Genomic DNA, 15,342 nt, shown 5'->3' with positions numbered 1-15,342 from the left:
GTGGATGGAGAATACACTCTGTAGTTCTGGTGGTTCACAATCCACTGAGATCTCCTTCGAGTCGTTGGATTTGTCCTGTGTCCTGTGTGTTCGTTCTCTCTGTGTCTCTGTCTGTCTCTCTGTCTGTCTGTCTCTCTCTCTGTCTCTCTCTCTGTCTGTCTCTCTCTCTCTCTCTCTCTCTCTCTCTCTCTCTCTCTCTCGTCTTATGTAGCCCAGTCTTCCCTATGGAGCCAAGAAAGGTCTTTTGGTCTCACCTCCTTTGTGCTGTGACCACAGACACCATGCCTGGCTTGTGACGTCCTGGAGATTGAACTCAGGGCTTTGCATACTAGATTGCCAACCAAGCTACATCTCAGCCCTGGCGTGTTTTTTTTTTTTTTCTTTTAAATATATGGTGCTGCTAATGGCTTCTATTTCTTACTGATCTTTAGCTTATTATATCTGTCATTAATGGTGTTGGTGTCTCCTGTTATTTCTGCTAATCTGTCCTGTGAATTTCAGGATATATAAATTTGTCTATCTAAAAGTCGTACTTTGTTGCTAGGAGTAATTTTTTTATTATTATTAATCTTCATTGTCTGGTGTTAGCACTTCAGTTCTATTGATTTCAGGTAGCTTTGGTTTTGTTCTGCTAATCTTGCTTGCTTGTTTTGTGACAGGGTCTCACAATGTACCTAGAACTGGCTGGACTAGAACTCATTATGAAGATCAGTCTGGCCTTGAACACACAGAAATCTACCAGCTTCTGCCTCCTGAGTGCTGTGATTAAAGGTGTGCACAACCATGCAGTTTTGTATTGCTCTTTTAGCTGTCCAGGTTTTCAGATGTGCAGCCAGGACCAAGAATCACTGCTCTGTTAAAGTTCAGGCTCAGGATCTCTGTCTTTAAAGATCATCCCCAGATGCTGATAGGATCACAGTCAGATTATCTGATTATGTTAAAGACATTATAGAAACTTGGATTCTGTCTTAGTTATTGTTCCATAGCTGTGAAGAGACACCATGACCAAGGCAACTTGTAGAAGGAATCTTTTAATTGGGGGCTTGCTTCCAGTCTCACAGGTTGGTCCATATCATTGTAGTGGGAAGCATGGCCTCCCTACCACAGGCTGGAAGGTATGATGTTGAAGTAGTAATAATGATAACTCACATTGAATCCACAAATTCCAGACAGAAAGGAAAAAAACTGAGCATGGCCTAAGCTTTTGAAACCTCAAAGCCCACCCCTTGTGACACACCTCCTCCTCGAACAAGGCCACACCTCCTAATCCTTCCCAAACAGTTCCACTAACTGGAACCAAGTATGGGGGTTGTTCTCATCCAAACCACCACAGATGCCCTGATGAAATTTTTCCAGAACTACATTTGTGGTGCTTTGAAGACCTGTTTTCCTGAAAGAGTTTATTTCTCTTGGGTGGTCCTTCTGGACAGTAGGCAGTGCCTGCTGCCTGACTCCAAGCTCTGAGAATTGATGGAATCCCCTATTACTGAAGGTACCACAAGGGCAATTCTTTGTGCTTCCAGCAAGCATTGCAGCAACAATCGCCAGGACCAACTCTTGACTCCCAGGTCCTACTGCCTTCATGGATTGTGTTGAGAAAGCTAGGTAAATCATCCAGAGAGCTCGTTCTCCAAAGTTTCTTTTCCCCTTTGAGGAGGAAAGTGTTCTGTGCTTTGCACATGTGTGTTCACATGTCTGTTTCCCATCTCAGGAATTCAGACCAACTGTCAGGAAGGGTTCTACTAAACACAGGAAAGCCTCAAAGAGCTTTTCCACCTATATCATCTGACCTGCCCATGTCAAAGATCATTAATACATCTTTCCAGGTCTGAAGATAAAGAATTTATACAGAAACCAGTGCTTTTGGTAGAAAAAGCCTTAGGTCTGGTGGGGGCCATGGTAACAGGAGAGGGTGGAGGTTCTATAGTGTAAAGCATGGTAAAGACACACACACACACACACACACACACACCATATAGACACGCACACATGTGCGCCCGCGCACACACGCATTCAAACACCCATCTAGGGAGACAGAAAATGATTCAGAATGGATTTTCTTTAGTGTATTCAGCTGTGAAAACTGATTCTCACAAGCCCCTTTACCCAACTTCCTTTCCCATTTCTGTCTGCCCTGCTTTAGGGAGCCACCTTCCACTGAGCCAGTGCACCTGAGGTGGTTGCCCCTTGTTCAGGGAATTGTTCTGGGCTGTGCACCCATCTGTTCCCAGTCTCATGGATCTAAGTCCACGTCAGCAAGGTTTCCACTGAGCAGAGAAAGTCTGGAAGGGCTGAGATATCCAATCTACCTATGTTAAGGCCATTTTTACCTTTCAAGATTCAGAAGCCTGGGCTGGAAATGTCTTAGTTTTCTGCTTCCAGCAGCTGGAATCTTCATTTGAGTACACACACATGCATTCATGTTTTAAATGGCCAGGGTAATAGCCAGAAACCCCTTCAGGTTAGAGGAGTTTCCAATCCCAGCTTTGTGTCATTGCCTTGCCTCTTCCCCTTGTCATTCTTGATGACAGGGCTCCTTTTGAAAGGCAGTGCCGTGCACTTTGAATCCTTTATAGTTTAAAGAGCTTGTCCTACAAAAGGTTCTCAACATCTTACAGACTTGTCTTTGTTCAAACTATCCAGAGGCCTTTGATAGTACCGGAGTGTTCAGCTTACATGACCTCATACTATGCCTCTGTGTTCATGAAATCTCTTCATAAGAAACAAATATGGCACCTGCCTTGTCTTTGTAAAGATTTCCTCTGGCTCCCGGGCTGAGTGCAGGCTTCTACTTACTGTCTTAGCCTCACCTCATTACATAAGCTCCATTTTCCCGGTGCCTTCATTTCTCCCAGATCTTTTTAACCTGGCCTGACTGGGAGGCTTTGTACATACCATTCCTCTTGCCCTGAGTGCCCTTCCCTCCCCATCCTTATGGACACATCCCAGCGTTCCCACACAGCTGAAGCAGCTGTACTTCGTAAGGCTTCCCTAGGCTCAGCCGCATTCAGCTCCTTTGCATTCCTCACTTACTGAGTGTCTGCTACTGTTCAACTCTTTAAAAAGTTAAGTGATTTTTTAACAATATGAATAATAGCTAATATTGTTGAATAATACTATATGAGACTAATTCTTATATTGCATTTTATTATAGCTATTATTAATTATCCTATAAAATACAAATATAGCAATCATAGCTTATACTGTCTTCCAGAGAAAGTTTTAGGAAGTTACTATATTATCTCATTCAGTCCCCACAGTAGTCCCGCAAGGTGGGTTAATATGTCTATGTCTTGTGCGGAAGATGAGGTACATAGAGGGTAAATAGTATATCATCCATCACACAGCCAATGAGATTTGAGCTTGGGCAGACTTACACCATTTTTACATCCTGCTCTGACTAACTATCAAAAGCCGTATGGTCTATTTTCCTTGCAACATCCACACTTGTCCTTTGTGTGACATAAAGACAGAATGATAACCAGCCTTGATGAGACAGACTCATAATTCTGCTACTTGGGAGGCTGAAACAGGAAGATTGCAAGTTCAAGGTCAGCCTGGACAATTTAATGAGACCCTGTCTCAAGAAAATTAAAAGCAGCTGGGTATGGTGGCTCATGTCTTTAATCCCAGTACTTGGGAGGCAGAGGCAGGCTGATTTCTGTGAGTTTGAGGCTAGCCTGGTCTACAGAGAGAGTACCAGGACAGCCAGAGCTATACAGAGGAACCCTGTCTCAAACAACCGGATGGATGGATGGATGGATGGATGGATGGATGGATGGATGGATAGATAGATGATAGATAGATGATAGATAGACCCAAAAATGCTGGGGATATAACTCAATGGTAGAGTGCTTTGCTTGCCTACCATACTCTTGAGTTCAATTCAAGAAAGGGAGGGAGGGAGAAAGAGAGAGTGAAGTTAGTAAGGCAAAGCACAGAGCTGCAAGCTGGGTAAGGATGACACTGGTTTGTGCTTCACCTTTGTCAGGGTAAGCATCTTGCAGAACCACAGTTATGTCAGGGAGCCTGAATCTGCCCCAGATATCATTCGTTTGTACACCAGATTCTCTGTTTAAACAACTGGTGAGGCCAGTTGTGCCCCTATCCCCTCTTACACAGTTGGGGACATGGAGTTACATAGGGGAGCTAGGTCTCGGTGATTATGTCATATAGTTGGAATCCCTTGTGAACTTATGAACTCTTTGTGAACCATGATCCCTTCTGACATCCTAACTCTGGGCTGGGAACCTCATATCTGAGACTTAAGAGGGGAGACGATTGGGAGATTTTTTTTTTTTTCTAATTGAGAATCTTCTGGCAAAGCTATTTCATAACACATTTTTCCCCATATTTATGTTTCAGTTAGCTTGCATCTGCTGGCCTTTCTCTCACATCTCAAATAGTCAACATGTTATTTTAGGGAAAAGTAAATCATGGCCATGTCTGATCAATAGAACTTGGAGTCCCCTGCTGCCTTCATGGGGAGCTGAGCCATTGTGACAAACAGGCAGTAATGATTTGCACAGGCTTCCAAGCTCAGTGTGATCTGACTTTCTGGGCTGTTTGTCCTCCTTTTCGAGGCTTCAGTGGACAGGCTCCCCATCCCCAGACTTCTAACAGAGCCCAGGCAGGCTGTTTTTGTGTTTATTTCTTTGCTTTCTTATCCACCAACCAGGAAGTAATTTTTGACTTTGAAAAGGAACCACAGTTTGATGATTTAGAAAGCTAGCTGAGGAACCCAATCTAGTGATAAATTCAGACTGGTTGCTTTTTCTCAGAGTTTCAGGTAGTGATGGCTAAATGCATATGTTCACCTTGGGAGGTGTTCACAATGATTTAAATTGCCTGGATATTGTAATTTTTGTTTCTTTCTAATTTATACTTTTGTATAGCATTCATTCAATAACATTACAATGAACTGAATTATAACTGGTTTGCAGTATTTTTCTTAAGGAAAATGTATTTTTATTTTATTCATTTATTACAAGTGTGTGTGTGTGTGTGTGTGTGTGAGAGGGAGAGAGAGAGGGAGAGGGAGAGGGAGAGGGAGAGGGAGAGAGAGAGAGAGAGAACACATGCATTGGCTATCAGAAGAGGACTTCTTTCAGGAGTCTGTTTTCTCCTCTGTTTGTGGACTCTAGGGCTGCAAACTTGGGTCATTAGACTTTCATGGCAAGTGCCTTTGCCCACCGAGCCATCTTGCCCATCATAAGATACATTTTTTTTTTTTAGCTAAAGAAGAGATAGCAAGTACATTGACTACTAGAAAAAGCATACTCCTGTGACCTTCACGGTTGTTTTCCATTTCCACACTGCTCATACCTGCAGGCTCAGGCACACATGCTTGTATTTCCGTGGAACAGTCTCCATTCCTCAGTTCTACAAACACTAGTCATCTAGACATGTCCTGTCTGTCTCTTGTGGGTCTTCATCTGTACCACTGTAGAGCAGTCTACACCTTAATGTGCGTGAAATGCATAGTTGAGTAGGTACAGCTGCAGACTGTAACTGTTGCGTGGGTTTCCCTCTTGACTACATTTGGAGTATCACACCCCCATGGATACCTGGAAGTCTTATGGCATTAGCATCCATGTAGTTGAGATTAGCTCCCTCTTGAGGACGCCTTTTGAATTGCAAGAGGAGACTCATCTGCCTCCATCCTCACAAGCAACACAGATGGCAGGAGGCTCAGGGACATTTTGTTATTTGCCAACAATGTGGCAGATTTTTTCCTTTAAATCTATTTTGTATATTACACAGGTAAAGTATAAATTCTTCAAGATAGGTGAAAGTGATAAATATTTTCAAACTCAAAGGGACCTTTTGCTAGAACAATAACCAGTTGTATATGAGCCTACAGCTTTGTGTCCAAGGAAAGATGGTTTTGCTCCTTATTGAAATGAGGAAAGCTCACAAAGCCGTCTCTGGCCTGCTTGAAGCTCACAGTTACACTACATTGAGGAGGTCAGTGTTAGACTTGACGTGGAGCAACAATGTCAGAATCGGCTCCTTACAGGCTTCATGGCTGTGATTCTTGGAATGACATCTGGTTGTATAATGATAATATCAGGAAGAAAGTAACAATAAAGTCACCTGCTCTGTGTGTGACATAAAAGAATCTGGCAAAATAGGATTATATCAGTCTACTTGTGGTACTGTAATAAAATACCAGAGACTGGGTAATTTTATGAAGAAAAGATGTTTATTTTGAAATGTTTCTGATTCTAGAAGAAGCATAAATGGTGATAACTTTCTTGCTGGCAGAGTCCTGAGATAGTCTAGGATATCACATGGTAAGAGCCAGGGAAGATATATGTATGTGCTTCTACTGGTTTCTTCATCTCCTAATAATGCAACCAGCATTTAGTCATGGCATCCCTGTTCTGATGACTTTATTAATCATAGTTACCTTCCAAAGGACTCATTTGAAAACACCACACTCAGATTTAGTTCTCACTTCAACATAGAGATCCAGGGTCAGCTCAACAACCCTGGGGAAGGACATGTTCTAACCATTCCCCAACTCTAGCAAGGTTGTGCCCATATATGTATTCACTGAAATGTTTGGCTGCTATTAATGAAAATAAGCACACCAAGAGGAGCCCCGTCTCCTGGTGAATCTTCTGCCTGCAGCCTGCAGCCTGCCGACTCACTCTTTGCAAAACTACATGGGGAGGTAGGGCTTCTGCAGAGACACTGGCTAGTGGATAGCCCTGGGAGACAGCCTACATCCTCTAGCCCTCTAAGACAGAAGTGTGTGGCCTAGAGACAGAGATTCCTCATCTGCAGGGGATCTATGCAGACCAGGAAACCCATTCTAGCTAAAACTGATGTCTATACCAGGTGCAGATATAGGAAGATAAAGAAGCATGGTTGGTTCCCTCCACCCGGTGGGGATGTCCCCGTCTCTGCAGGGTAATGATACATTCTGAGGTTGAAATGGAAGGAGACAGAGATGGGTGGAGAATAGTCAAGTGGTCCAACAATTAGGGACAAGCCAAACATAAGCGCAGAGCTGTGGTTTCCTCTCGTCTGTCTCTGGCAGCAGTATTCTTGTATAGCCAGAGGACACCAGGGATGAGCTAAAAGACACCAGAATCTACACTGTGCATAGCCTTAAACTCAGCAGCTGTGTATCAATGAGATATTACACCGGCAGGAAATGACTGGATCCATCTGGGTGTGTGTTGTTACTTAAAACACTGCAAGTGTCTGTTGGTAACCGGCTTATGGGTCACACAGAGGCAGTGAAGCCATTAAGGATGCTGTGGTGGCTGGATTGATTGCTCATTGAGTAAAATGCTTACTGTGGAAGAATGAGTGCTGAGTTTGATATCCACCAGCCAGTGGAAATGGGGAACAGAGTTTTATACCCGAAATACTGGCACTGAAGGCTAGGGAACCAAACACAAGAGGATCCCTGGAGATCACTGGCCAGCCTGTCCTACTCAGTCAGCAAGCTCCCAGTTGAATGAGAGGCCCTGCCTTCAAAAGCAGTTGGAGAACGGTTGAGGAAGATACCTGAAGTTAACCTCTGGCCTCCACATGCACTCACACATGTATATAGGTGTGCCCAACCTCCCCCCTGAAACACAAACACTCAGAATACTGACAGTATGTTAAGGGTCAGAAGTTGGTTTCAGAGCAGCCTGTGTTTTGTGTGTATTTACATACAGCTAGCTGCTCACTGGGGCCCACTTGTTAATTCCATCAGGGCTTCTTCAGTAGCTTACACACTGGGTAAGTTTTCTGGGCACTGGATAAGACAATGTTTGTCATTCCATGACTCACAATGCTGTGGTTGCTGTTGCAGCATTTCCTAGGAACTCAGAAGCAATGTGGAATACCAGCCTTCACTCCAGGCTTGTTGCATTATCGGGATTTGACCCACTGACCCACTTACACATGATTGTTCCTGCTGCTATTATGGTTTGAGTGTGCCATGTCCTCTGTGGGCTTGTGTGTTTGAACGCCTGGTCCTCAGCTAGCAGTAATATTTGGGGGCACTATGGGACCTGTCTGGCACAGATTGGGGTTTCTAGCCTGGCCCTGCTTTTACTTCCTGGTTGGTTGTCGTGATGCCACGTCATAATCTCGGCAATGTGAAACATACCTGCTACCAGACCTTCCCTTCCTGATGGACTGAAAGTCTCCTAAAACTGTGAGCCAGTATGAGTCCTTCCTCCCTCAAGTTGCTTTCGCCAGATGTTTTGCCACAGCAACGAGAAGGGTAGCTGATAGGGAATCATGTTTGCTAAATACCCAGATCACTCTTTTGTCTTAGTTAGGGTTTTACATCTATGAACAGACACCATGACCAAGGTCATGTCGTTATAAGGACAACATTTAATTGAGGCTGGCTTACAAGTTCAGAGTTTCAGTCCATTATCATCAAGGTAGGAACATGGCAGCATTCAGGCAGGCATGGTGCAGGAGGAGCTGAGAGTTCTACATCTGCTTCTGAAGGCTGCTAAGCAGAATACTGGCTTTCAGGCAGCTAGGATAAGGGTCTTAAAGCCCATGCCCACAGTGACACACCTACTCCAACAAGGCCACATGTTCTAGTAATGCCACTCCCTGGGCCAAGTGTATACAAATCATTACATCTTTCCTGCGTGGCGGTGATCGATGATAAGTTTACATTCTCCTTTATACACTTCTCTGCTATTGAAATGTCATACAGCATTCTGATGCTTATGAGGAAGGATGGGAGCATTGCAGAGGAACTTATGGCTCCTGGTTCTGGTTCTTTGGCCTGTCTTGGTCTTGTACTAGCAGGATCCTGGGGTAGAAGAAGTTGGTGGGCAGCAAGCACAGAGGCAAAGGAGGTGCACCCTAAATCCCCATAGCTTGGGCTAGAGTTGTAGCCACCACTTGGCGGGGTGGGTGGGCAGGTATGCTGGGCTGAGTTCATGGCTATTCTGGCCCAACTGAGTGGTGACTGAGACAGGGTCTCACTGTGTCACATGGGCTGGCTTCAAACTTGCTGTCCTCCTGCCTCTGCCTTCTCAATGCTGCCATCATAGGTATGTGTCACCACACTGGGCTGTTAGTCCAGCTATTATGTTTGGTGGCCACCTGGAGAGACCTGGGCCGTCAGCTGTAGGTGATGGGTCTATAACATCTTCTAAGAGATGGGTAGCCCTGAGTGCTTTCTGGGCAGATTGAGAGTCATAGGCTTATGGTCTAGTGAAGAGCTGTCTATCCCAGATCTGGAACAGTCTGACATGTAGAAGAAGGACTTTCTGTTTCCTGGTTCTCGTTCTTTTGTTCTCTGTTATATCGAAACTCTGGGAAGATCTGAGCCAGATGTGGTCCTATGGCATAGCACAGCATTACTGAAAGAGGCTGTACTCGGAATCAGCTGAATCAGGCTCAAGACCCAAATTCACCTAATAAGAGCTCTCTAACTTTGGCAGGTGTGGTATCTTATTTGGGCTTCAGTATTCACATATGTGAGATCTGCTCTGGATGCAGATTAGTGTCACCATACCATTTCATGGTACCCTATAGTTTTTACACATCTCCCAGATACCTATGTCTGACTTTTGATCCATCTGTAACACAGGCTTCTAGTAAAATGGAAAAAAATAAGGACAACTCTGAATATGCAGGTCAGATTTGCACCCACTCTTCAAGCTGAAGAGCTGTTTACTCTGAGGCTGGAGACTTCCTTCCTGCTGCCTTAGTTTTGTGACTGAGCAGATGTCATTCCAGATGGATCAGCCTCAGTTGAGCATCGAATCACCCATCACAGGGACCACATTCCTGCTTCTCTCTACTTCATCCTTGGTTCTCCTGGTCCCTGTTTGGCCACTGGCTCTGCTGTGTGACTACTCCTAAGAGGGAATTAGCAAATGTCTGTTCATGCTACGCAGTTAGGACACTAGTGACAGAACAAAGAAATGATTTCACCCAAACCTAGCTTTGTGACCAATGAGTTCACTGTGGTTACTTAATATGGGTGATCAAAACCTTGCCCACTGCATCAAGGGTGACAGTTCACATCTGTTGACCTCCGTGCATAACCTGCAGGCAGTCTCCTGGAGTCGCCTCTCTCATAGCGAGTGTTTACTTAGCTATATAACCTTGACGAGGGGCCTAATAAGTTGTGTAAACATGTGACCTTCTTGAGCCTCCAATACTTACTAGTTTTCTGATTCTTCTGAGCCTCACTCTTCCCTATAAAGGAAACAGCCACACAACAGCTTCTGTTGGGCATTTTGTCGCAGTGATAAGAGAAGCAGGCATTGTCAGTGTCTCTACTCAAGCTTTTAAATCAACCATCTTCACCTTACAAGACTCCTGGTAAGCAGGTTGTACTGGTGAAGAAACTGAGGCTTAGCAATATTCAGAAATGTGTCTAAAGTCATCAAAATGGAGTCTGAGTTTGAGCTCAGGACTCTCTTGAGATTATGCTTTGTGAAGAACTCACAAACACCATTACAGAAAGTTCTGGCTGAATGAAAACTATGTGGAGTTTCAAAACTGGACTTACTCTAGACCTTATGTCCTGTTGACTGTGAGTCAGCTGCCACCTAAATTGGCATCATACAGACAGTGGGAACATGCAGGCAATTTACTGTCTATTTGTTTCAAAGAAATAGCCTTTTCTTTCTTGGAGGGATGTAGGTCCAGCCTCACAGACAGGAGTCTGGAGGGATGCTCAATGAGGCTGCTACCTGCACTTAGCCATAGATCTCATCTCCTGTCTCCTAATCGACACCCAGAGCAGACAGCATCATTAGCTAGAAAGAGCATCAGCCCCCAGGGCTACTGGGCTTAGCAGGACTGTAAATCAAGGCCAAGTTACAACTGTTTCTGTTCAAACTGTTTGTACAGCAGGTGTGCAAAATAAATTTCTTTAGTGTAGGAGTCTGGCTTCTGTTGGAGGAAGTGACAGCCTTTGGCAGAGAGGCATGCCGTTAGGTTGATTGAGGTCATGGCTTCTGGAGTTCACATGCCTGGGCCTCCCCTCAGTACCAGATTTCCTAGCTGTGTAAACTTGAGCGAATCACTTTATCCTCAAAGCATATCCAGAAAATGGGGATAGAAGTTGTAGCCACCATGCCCCATTCCATCAGGACTCTGCAAGACCCTCACAGGGTCATCATTTCCCAAGAGCCTTGGAGCGCTGTATAAGGTCATCTTCAGGACCATGCATCAAAAGGATGCAGGGCAAATTCAGTATAGGCAAGGGATGATGGCAGTACTGTCCCGAGAGAAGGCCCAAGCCTTGGCTCCCCAGAGTTCTCTCTTAGAGCACTCTTACCAGATGCATTCAATTCATCTGGATTTCAACAGGATGTGTGAAGGGCTACCCTCCAGGCAGGCTCATTTCAGACTCAGCACCCAGGTATTGTCCAGGGCTGATCATCTGCACACCTTCTTAGTCTTAGTTACTTTCCCCGTTACTATGATACAATACCCTGACGAAAGCAACTTAAGTAAGGAAGGGCTTGTTTTGGCTCACAGTTGAAGGTGCGCTTTCATTTGAGGGAAATCATGGTGGCAAGAGCCTGAGATAGCTGATCTCATTGCGTCTGTGGTTGGCAAGCAAAGATGATTTTCACTGCACAGCTCCTCCTTGCTTGTTTTTGTCCTGTAATTAGGGTGCATTTTCCCACCTAACCTAGATGCTCCTTCACAGACGTGCCCAGAGGCCTGTCTCTAGGCAATGCTAGATCGTGTTAAGTTGACAGTCACTATTAATGATCACAAGGACCATCTGTCTCATACATTCCTAGACTCCAGACCCCAAGGATCACTGATGTTAGCACAAACTAAACTGAAGAATTGGTATAAGATCTCTTAGATGTAGGATGTCCCCTCCTACATCTGTGGTTCCACAAACCACAGCCCCAAACTCCAGCCAAGCCAGATATGACCTTGCAAGCAGGTCTTCTGAAAGGTGCAGTCTTGAGAGTGTCACCTTAGCTTTCCTGCAGGCTATCCCATTGAGTGTCTGCTGGGTAAATTAAATGAGAAAATCTGTGCAAAGTACTTGGCAACCTGCCTAGTGTGGCAAGGACTCACTAAATGCCAACAACAGTTGCTTTGATATGTCGTGGATGCATTTGACTGGCTCTTCAGCTTCTAAAGAAGCAAGCACGGTATCCACCATCCAGCTCCGTAGGTACCATCCATCTGCTCACCAGTCCCCTCTTTTGGACTTGCTACAGTATGATGTCGTGCCTAGCCTCCTCTAGGACTTTGTGCATACATGTGATGTGGTATTTATGTCTGTGTGCTTATCATGTATGCTATGCGTACTAGAGTGTGGAGGTCAGAGGTCAAACTCAGTTGTTCTTCAGGAGCCTTCTATCTTGTTTTCAAGACAGGGTCTTTTACTGGGATCTGGGTCTCAGCAAGTAGGCTAGTCTGGCTGGTTACTGAGCCCCAGGGACTCAGTCATCTATTCTTCAGTGCTGGCATTGCAGGTGTTTGCCTCTACACTTCGTTTTTTTTGCATAGTTTCTGGGGAATCAAACACAGGTCCCCTTGCTTGTGTGGCATGCATTTTACTGATGGAACCATCTCCAAGGTCTCTTTAAGGACTTTTGAAACAGCATGATTGGCAGCTCCCTTCCTAGAGAATGCTGTAAATAGGTGTCCATGCTGGCTGGGCATTTGTCGAGTGATGGTGTTAAAGGTTCCTTGGGAACTTGCATGCTAAGTCTGCAAGGTCTCACTCATACGTTCAGGGTGAGTGGGGTGAGGAGGCTGTGGCCTGAGAACTTCATCCCCTGATGGCCCTCTTTGTTTTTTTTTCTCCTGTAGCCAAAGCAAAATCGAAATGTGGCCCGACCTTCTTCCCCTGTGCCAGCGGCATCCACTGCATCATCGGCCGCTTCCGCTGCAATGGATTTGAGGACTGTCCGGATGGCAGTGACGAGGAGAACTGCAGTAAGTCCTGGGGACATCACGATCTCTGTGCTCTCCTGCCTGTCCTGACTCCTTTCTGTGCTTTGTGCAGCCAGATGCTTGGGCACCCTCTGCTGTCACTTGTATCATCTTTAGTACATATTGGTGTGAATGTTAATTCTCAGCTACTGTTAGTGGAGGGCCACAGTAAGTCAGTAAGTCCATTGCATTGTATCTAATTGCCTGGACGGTCCCTCTGTGAGTGAAGGTGAGTTGTTCCCACTGAACAGATGAGGAGCCTTAGTTAGATAGGTACATTAGCTTCTCCAGGGCTACATAGCTCCTTTACACCTCATCTGATTGACTGTCTCAACACTCATATTTTTACCCTTGCTTGCTTCCCTTATTTAAATGCTTATAAACTTTGTTTTGTTCATTATATTCTATGAAAACTGGAAAGATAGTTCAGCAGTTAAGAGTTTGCTGCTCTTGCAGAGGACCAAGGTTCGGTTCCCAGCATCCACACAGTATCTCACAGCCATTCCTAACTCCAGTCTCAAGGGATGTGACATACTCTTCTAAACTCCAAAGGCACCAGGCACGCTTGTGGTCTCATGCATATATGTTAAGTATACGTCTCCATTTTGAAACATTGTTGTTCAGTGGACCTAGGTTATAATCACCAGGGAACACACTGTCTCCCAAACAGTGAGGATTTGAGCCAGAGCTTTCCAGTGACTGACAGGTCAGACTAGAGGCAGTGGGTCTTTCTTGACTTGAATCGGTGTTACCTCACACCAGTTGGAATACAGGAACCTGCTTCTGTGGGTCTCTTCCTGTTACAAATAACTGCCACTCTTCAGTCATTGACACTCCCAGAAGACAGTGTTTGATTTGTGTTTGAAATGATCTACTCTAAAGGGTTGCAGAGAAAAAGATACATTGTTTACTCAGAGAGGCATGGCTTCAGCAACTCTTCCCTCATTCCTCTGTTCTCAGGCTCCTCTGGTATCATTCTCCTTCTATCTGAAGAACTTCTTCCTGTGATGCTTTTTTAGAAATTTTATTTTAAAGTGTATGTGTGTATCAGTCAGTCAGTCAGTCAGTCTGTCTGTCTGTCTGTTTGTCTGTCTCTGTGTATGTGTATTTATACAGATGCCCATGGATGCCAGAATGAAGTAATGACATCTAGAGTTAGAGTTGCAGGTGTCTGCGAGCTGCCTGTCGTGGGTGTTGGGAACCAGTCTCGGGTTCTGTATTAGAGAAGTACGTGCTTGTAACCGCCGAGCTCCCTGCAGTCTCAGAGATGCTGTTAACGTTAAAAACAGGGCTGCAGATGACACATGCTCTCAGTTTTCGCTCAGCCAAGGATGTCTGTGTTTCACCCTCATTGCTAAAGGCGTTTTTATGGCCTGTGGTATTTGGGATGACAGTCCTTTTTCCTCTGAGCACTTTAAATGTGCCACTTCCAGCTTCTCTGGTTTCCAAAGGGGAAGCCAGTCACTTGATTTGTTCCCCTGTAGATCCTGCATCTCTTCCCTCCAGCTGCTTTTAAGAACATTCTGTGTTTAGTTCTCAGCCTTTAGAGCTTGGTTCTGGGCATCTGCAGGTAGACTTTTAAATCCTCTTTAGTGTTTCCTGAATCTAAGTTTTGATTGTTACCATACTTCCTACATTTTCAGCTATCATTTTTCCAAATGTCTTCAGTGCTGCCCTCTTTCCTTATGAGATTTGGGTGACAAGAACGTTGAGTTTCTAGCCTCTGTCACATGATCCAGAGGCTCAGTCATTTGGCTCCTTGTTGTCCAGAGGGCATACTTCCTATTAATCTGTCTCCAAACTGCTAGTTCTTTCTTTTGTCACCAGTAATCTGCTTTGCTCACACACCAACTGCTTTGCTTTAATGTGCTATTATAATTTTTATTTCTGAAATTTTCTTTTTTTTTTCTGTCTCCTGTTTCTTTTCCTTAGACTTTGGTTTTCCGTTTGTTTCCGGTGTGTCTGTGATCACCTGTTAGAGTGTGAGCGATGTGCTCCAGTTTTGTCTCGTGCCTCCCATACCTGTGCTTCTTTATGGTAATATCCATCTGGTTGCTGTCTTTTCCCACATGGGTTGAGATTTTCCTGTCTCTCTCTATGACAACTAATTTCAGTTTCTGTTCTGGCATTTTGTTTGTTTTGTCTGACATAAGCATCTTAAGTAAATTCTAGAGATAATGCTTACATTTTTGCCTTCATAGACAGATGACCTGATAGGCATGTCCCTGCTTCTTGGTTATGGTCTGTGCTGGTGGAAGTCAGGCCTCGTACCTCCCAGTGGTCTGAGTTCATTCTCATCCTCTTTGGTGTTGATGAGGACAGGTACAGTACGCACATGTACAGTATGAGGACCCATGATGAGGATAGCTGCATACATGTGCAGTGTGGAAACCATGATGGGGACAGGTACACACATGTACAGTGTGGGGATCCATG

The 15,342-nt window shown here is 44.7% G+C and overlaps 1 protein-coding gene across 1 annotated transcript in view; it reads left to right on the top strand.

The window, feature by feature from the left end:
* Window positions 1-15,342, top strand: part of Ldlrad3 (low density lipoprotein receptor class A domain containing 3) — a 159,609-nt gene that overhangs the window by 29,310 nt on the left and 114,957 nt on the right. The window contains exons 2-3 of the mRNA XM_028767047.1: window positions 660-771; window positions 12,784-12,909. Coding sequence (XP_028622880.1) covers window positions 660-771; window positions 12,784-12,909 — 238 coding nt within the window. The remainder of the gene's footprint in view (window positions 1-659; window positions 772-12,783; window positions 12,910-15,342) is intronic.

Source organism: Grammomys surdaster, unplaced genomic scaffold (assembly GCF_004785775.1).
Source record: "Grammomys surdaster isolate TR1022 unplaced genomic scaffold, NIH_TR_1.0 170, whole genome shotgun sequence".
Classification (NCBI taxonomy): Eukaryota; Metazoa; Chordata; class Mammalia; order Rodentia; family Muridae; genus Grammomys; species Grammomys surdaster.
Note: the sequence above shows the minus strand (reverse complement) of the source record. Positions and strands in the feature narration are given on the sequence as shown.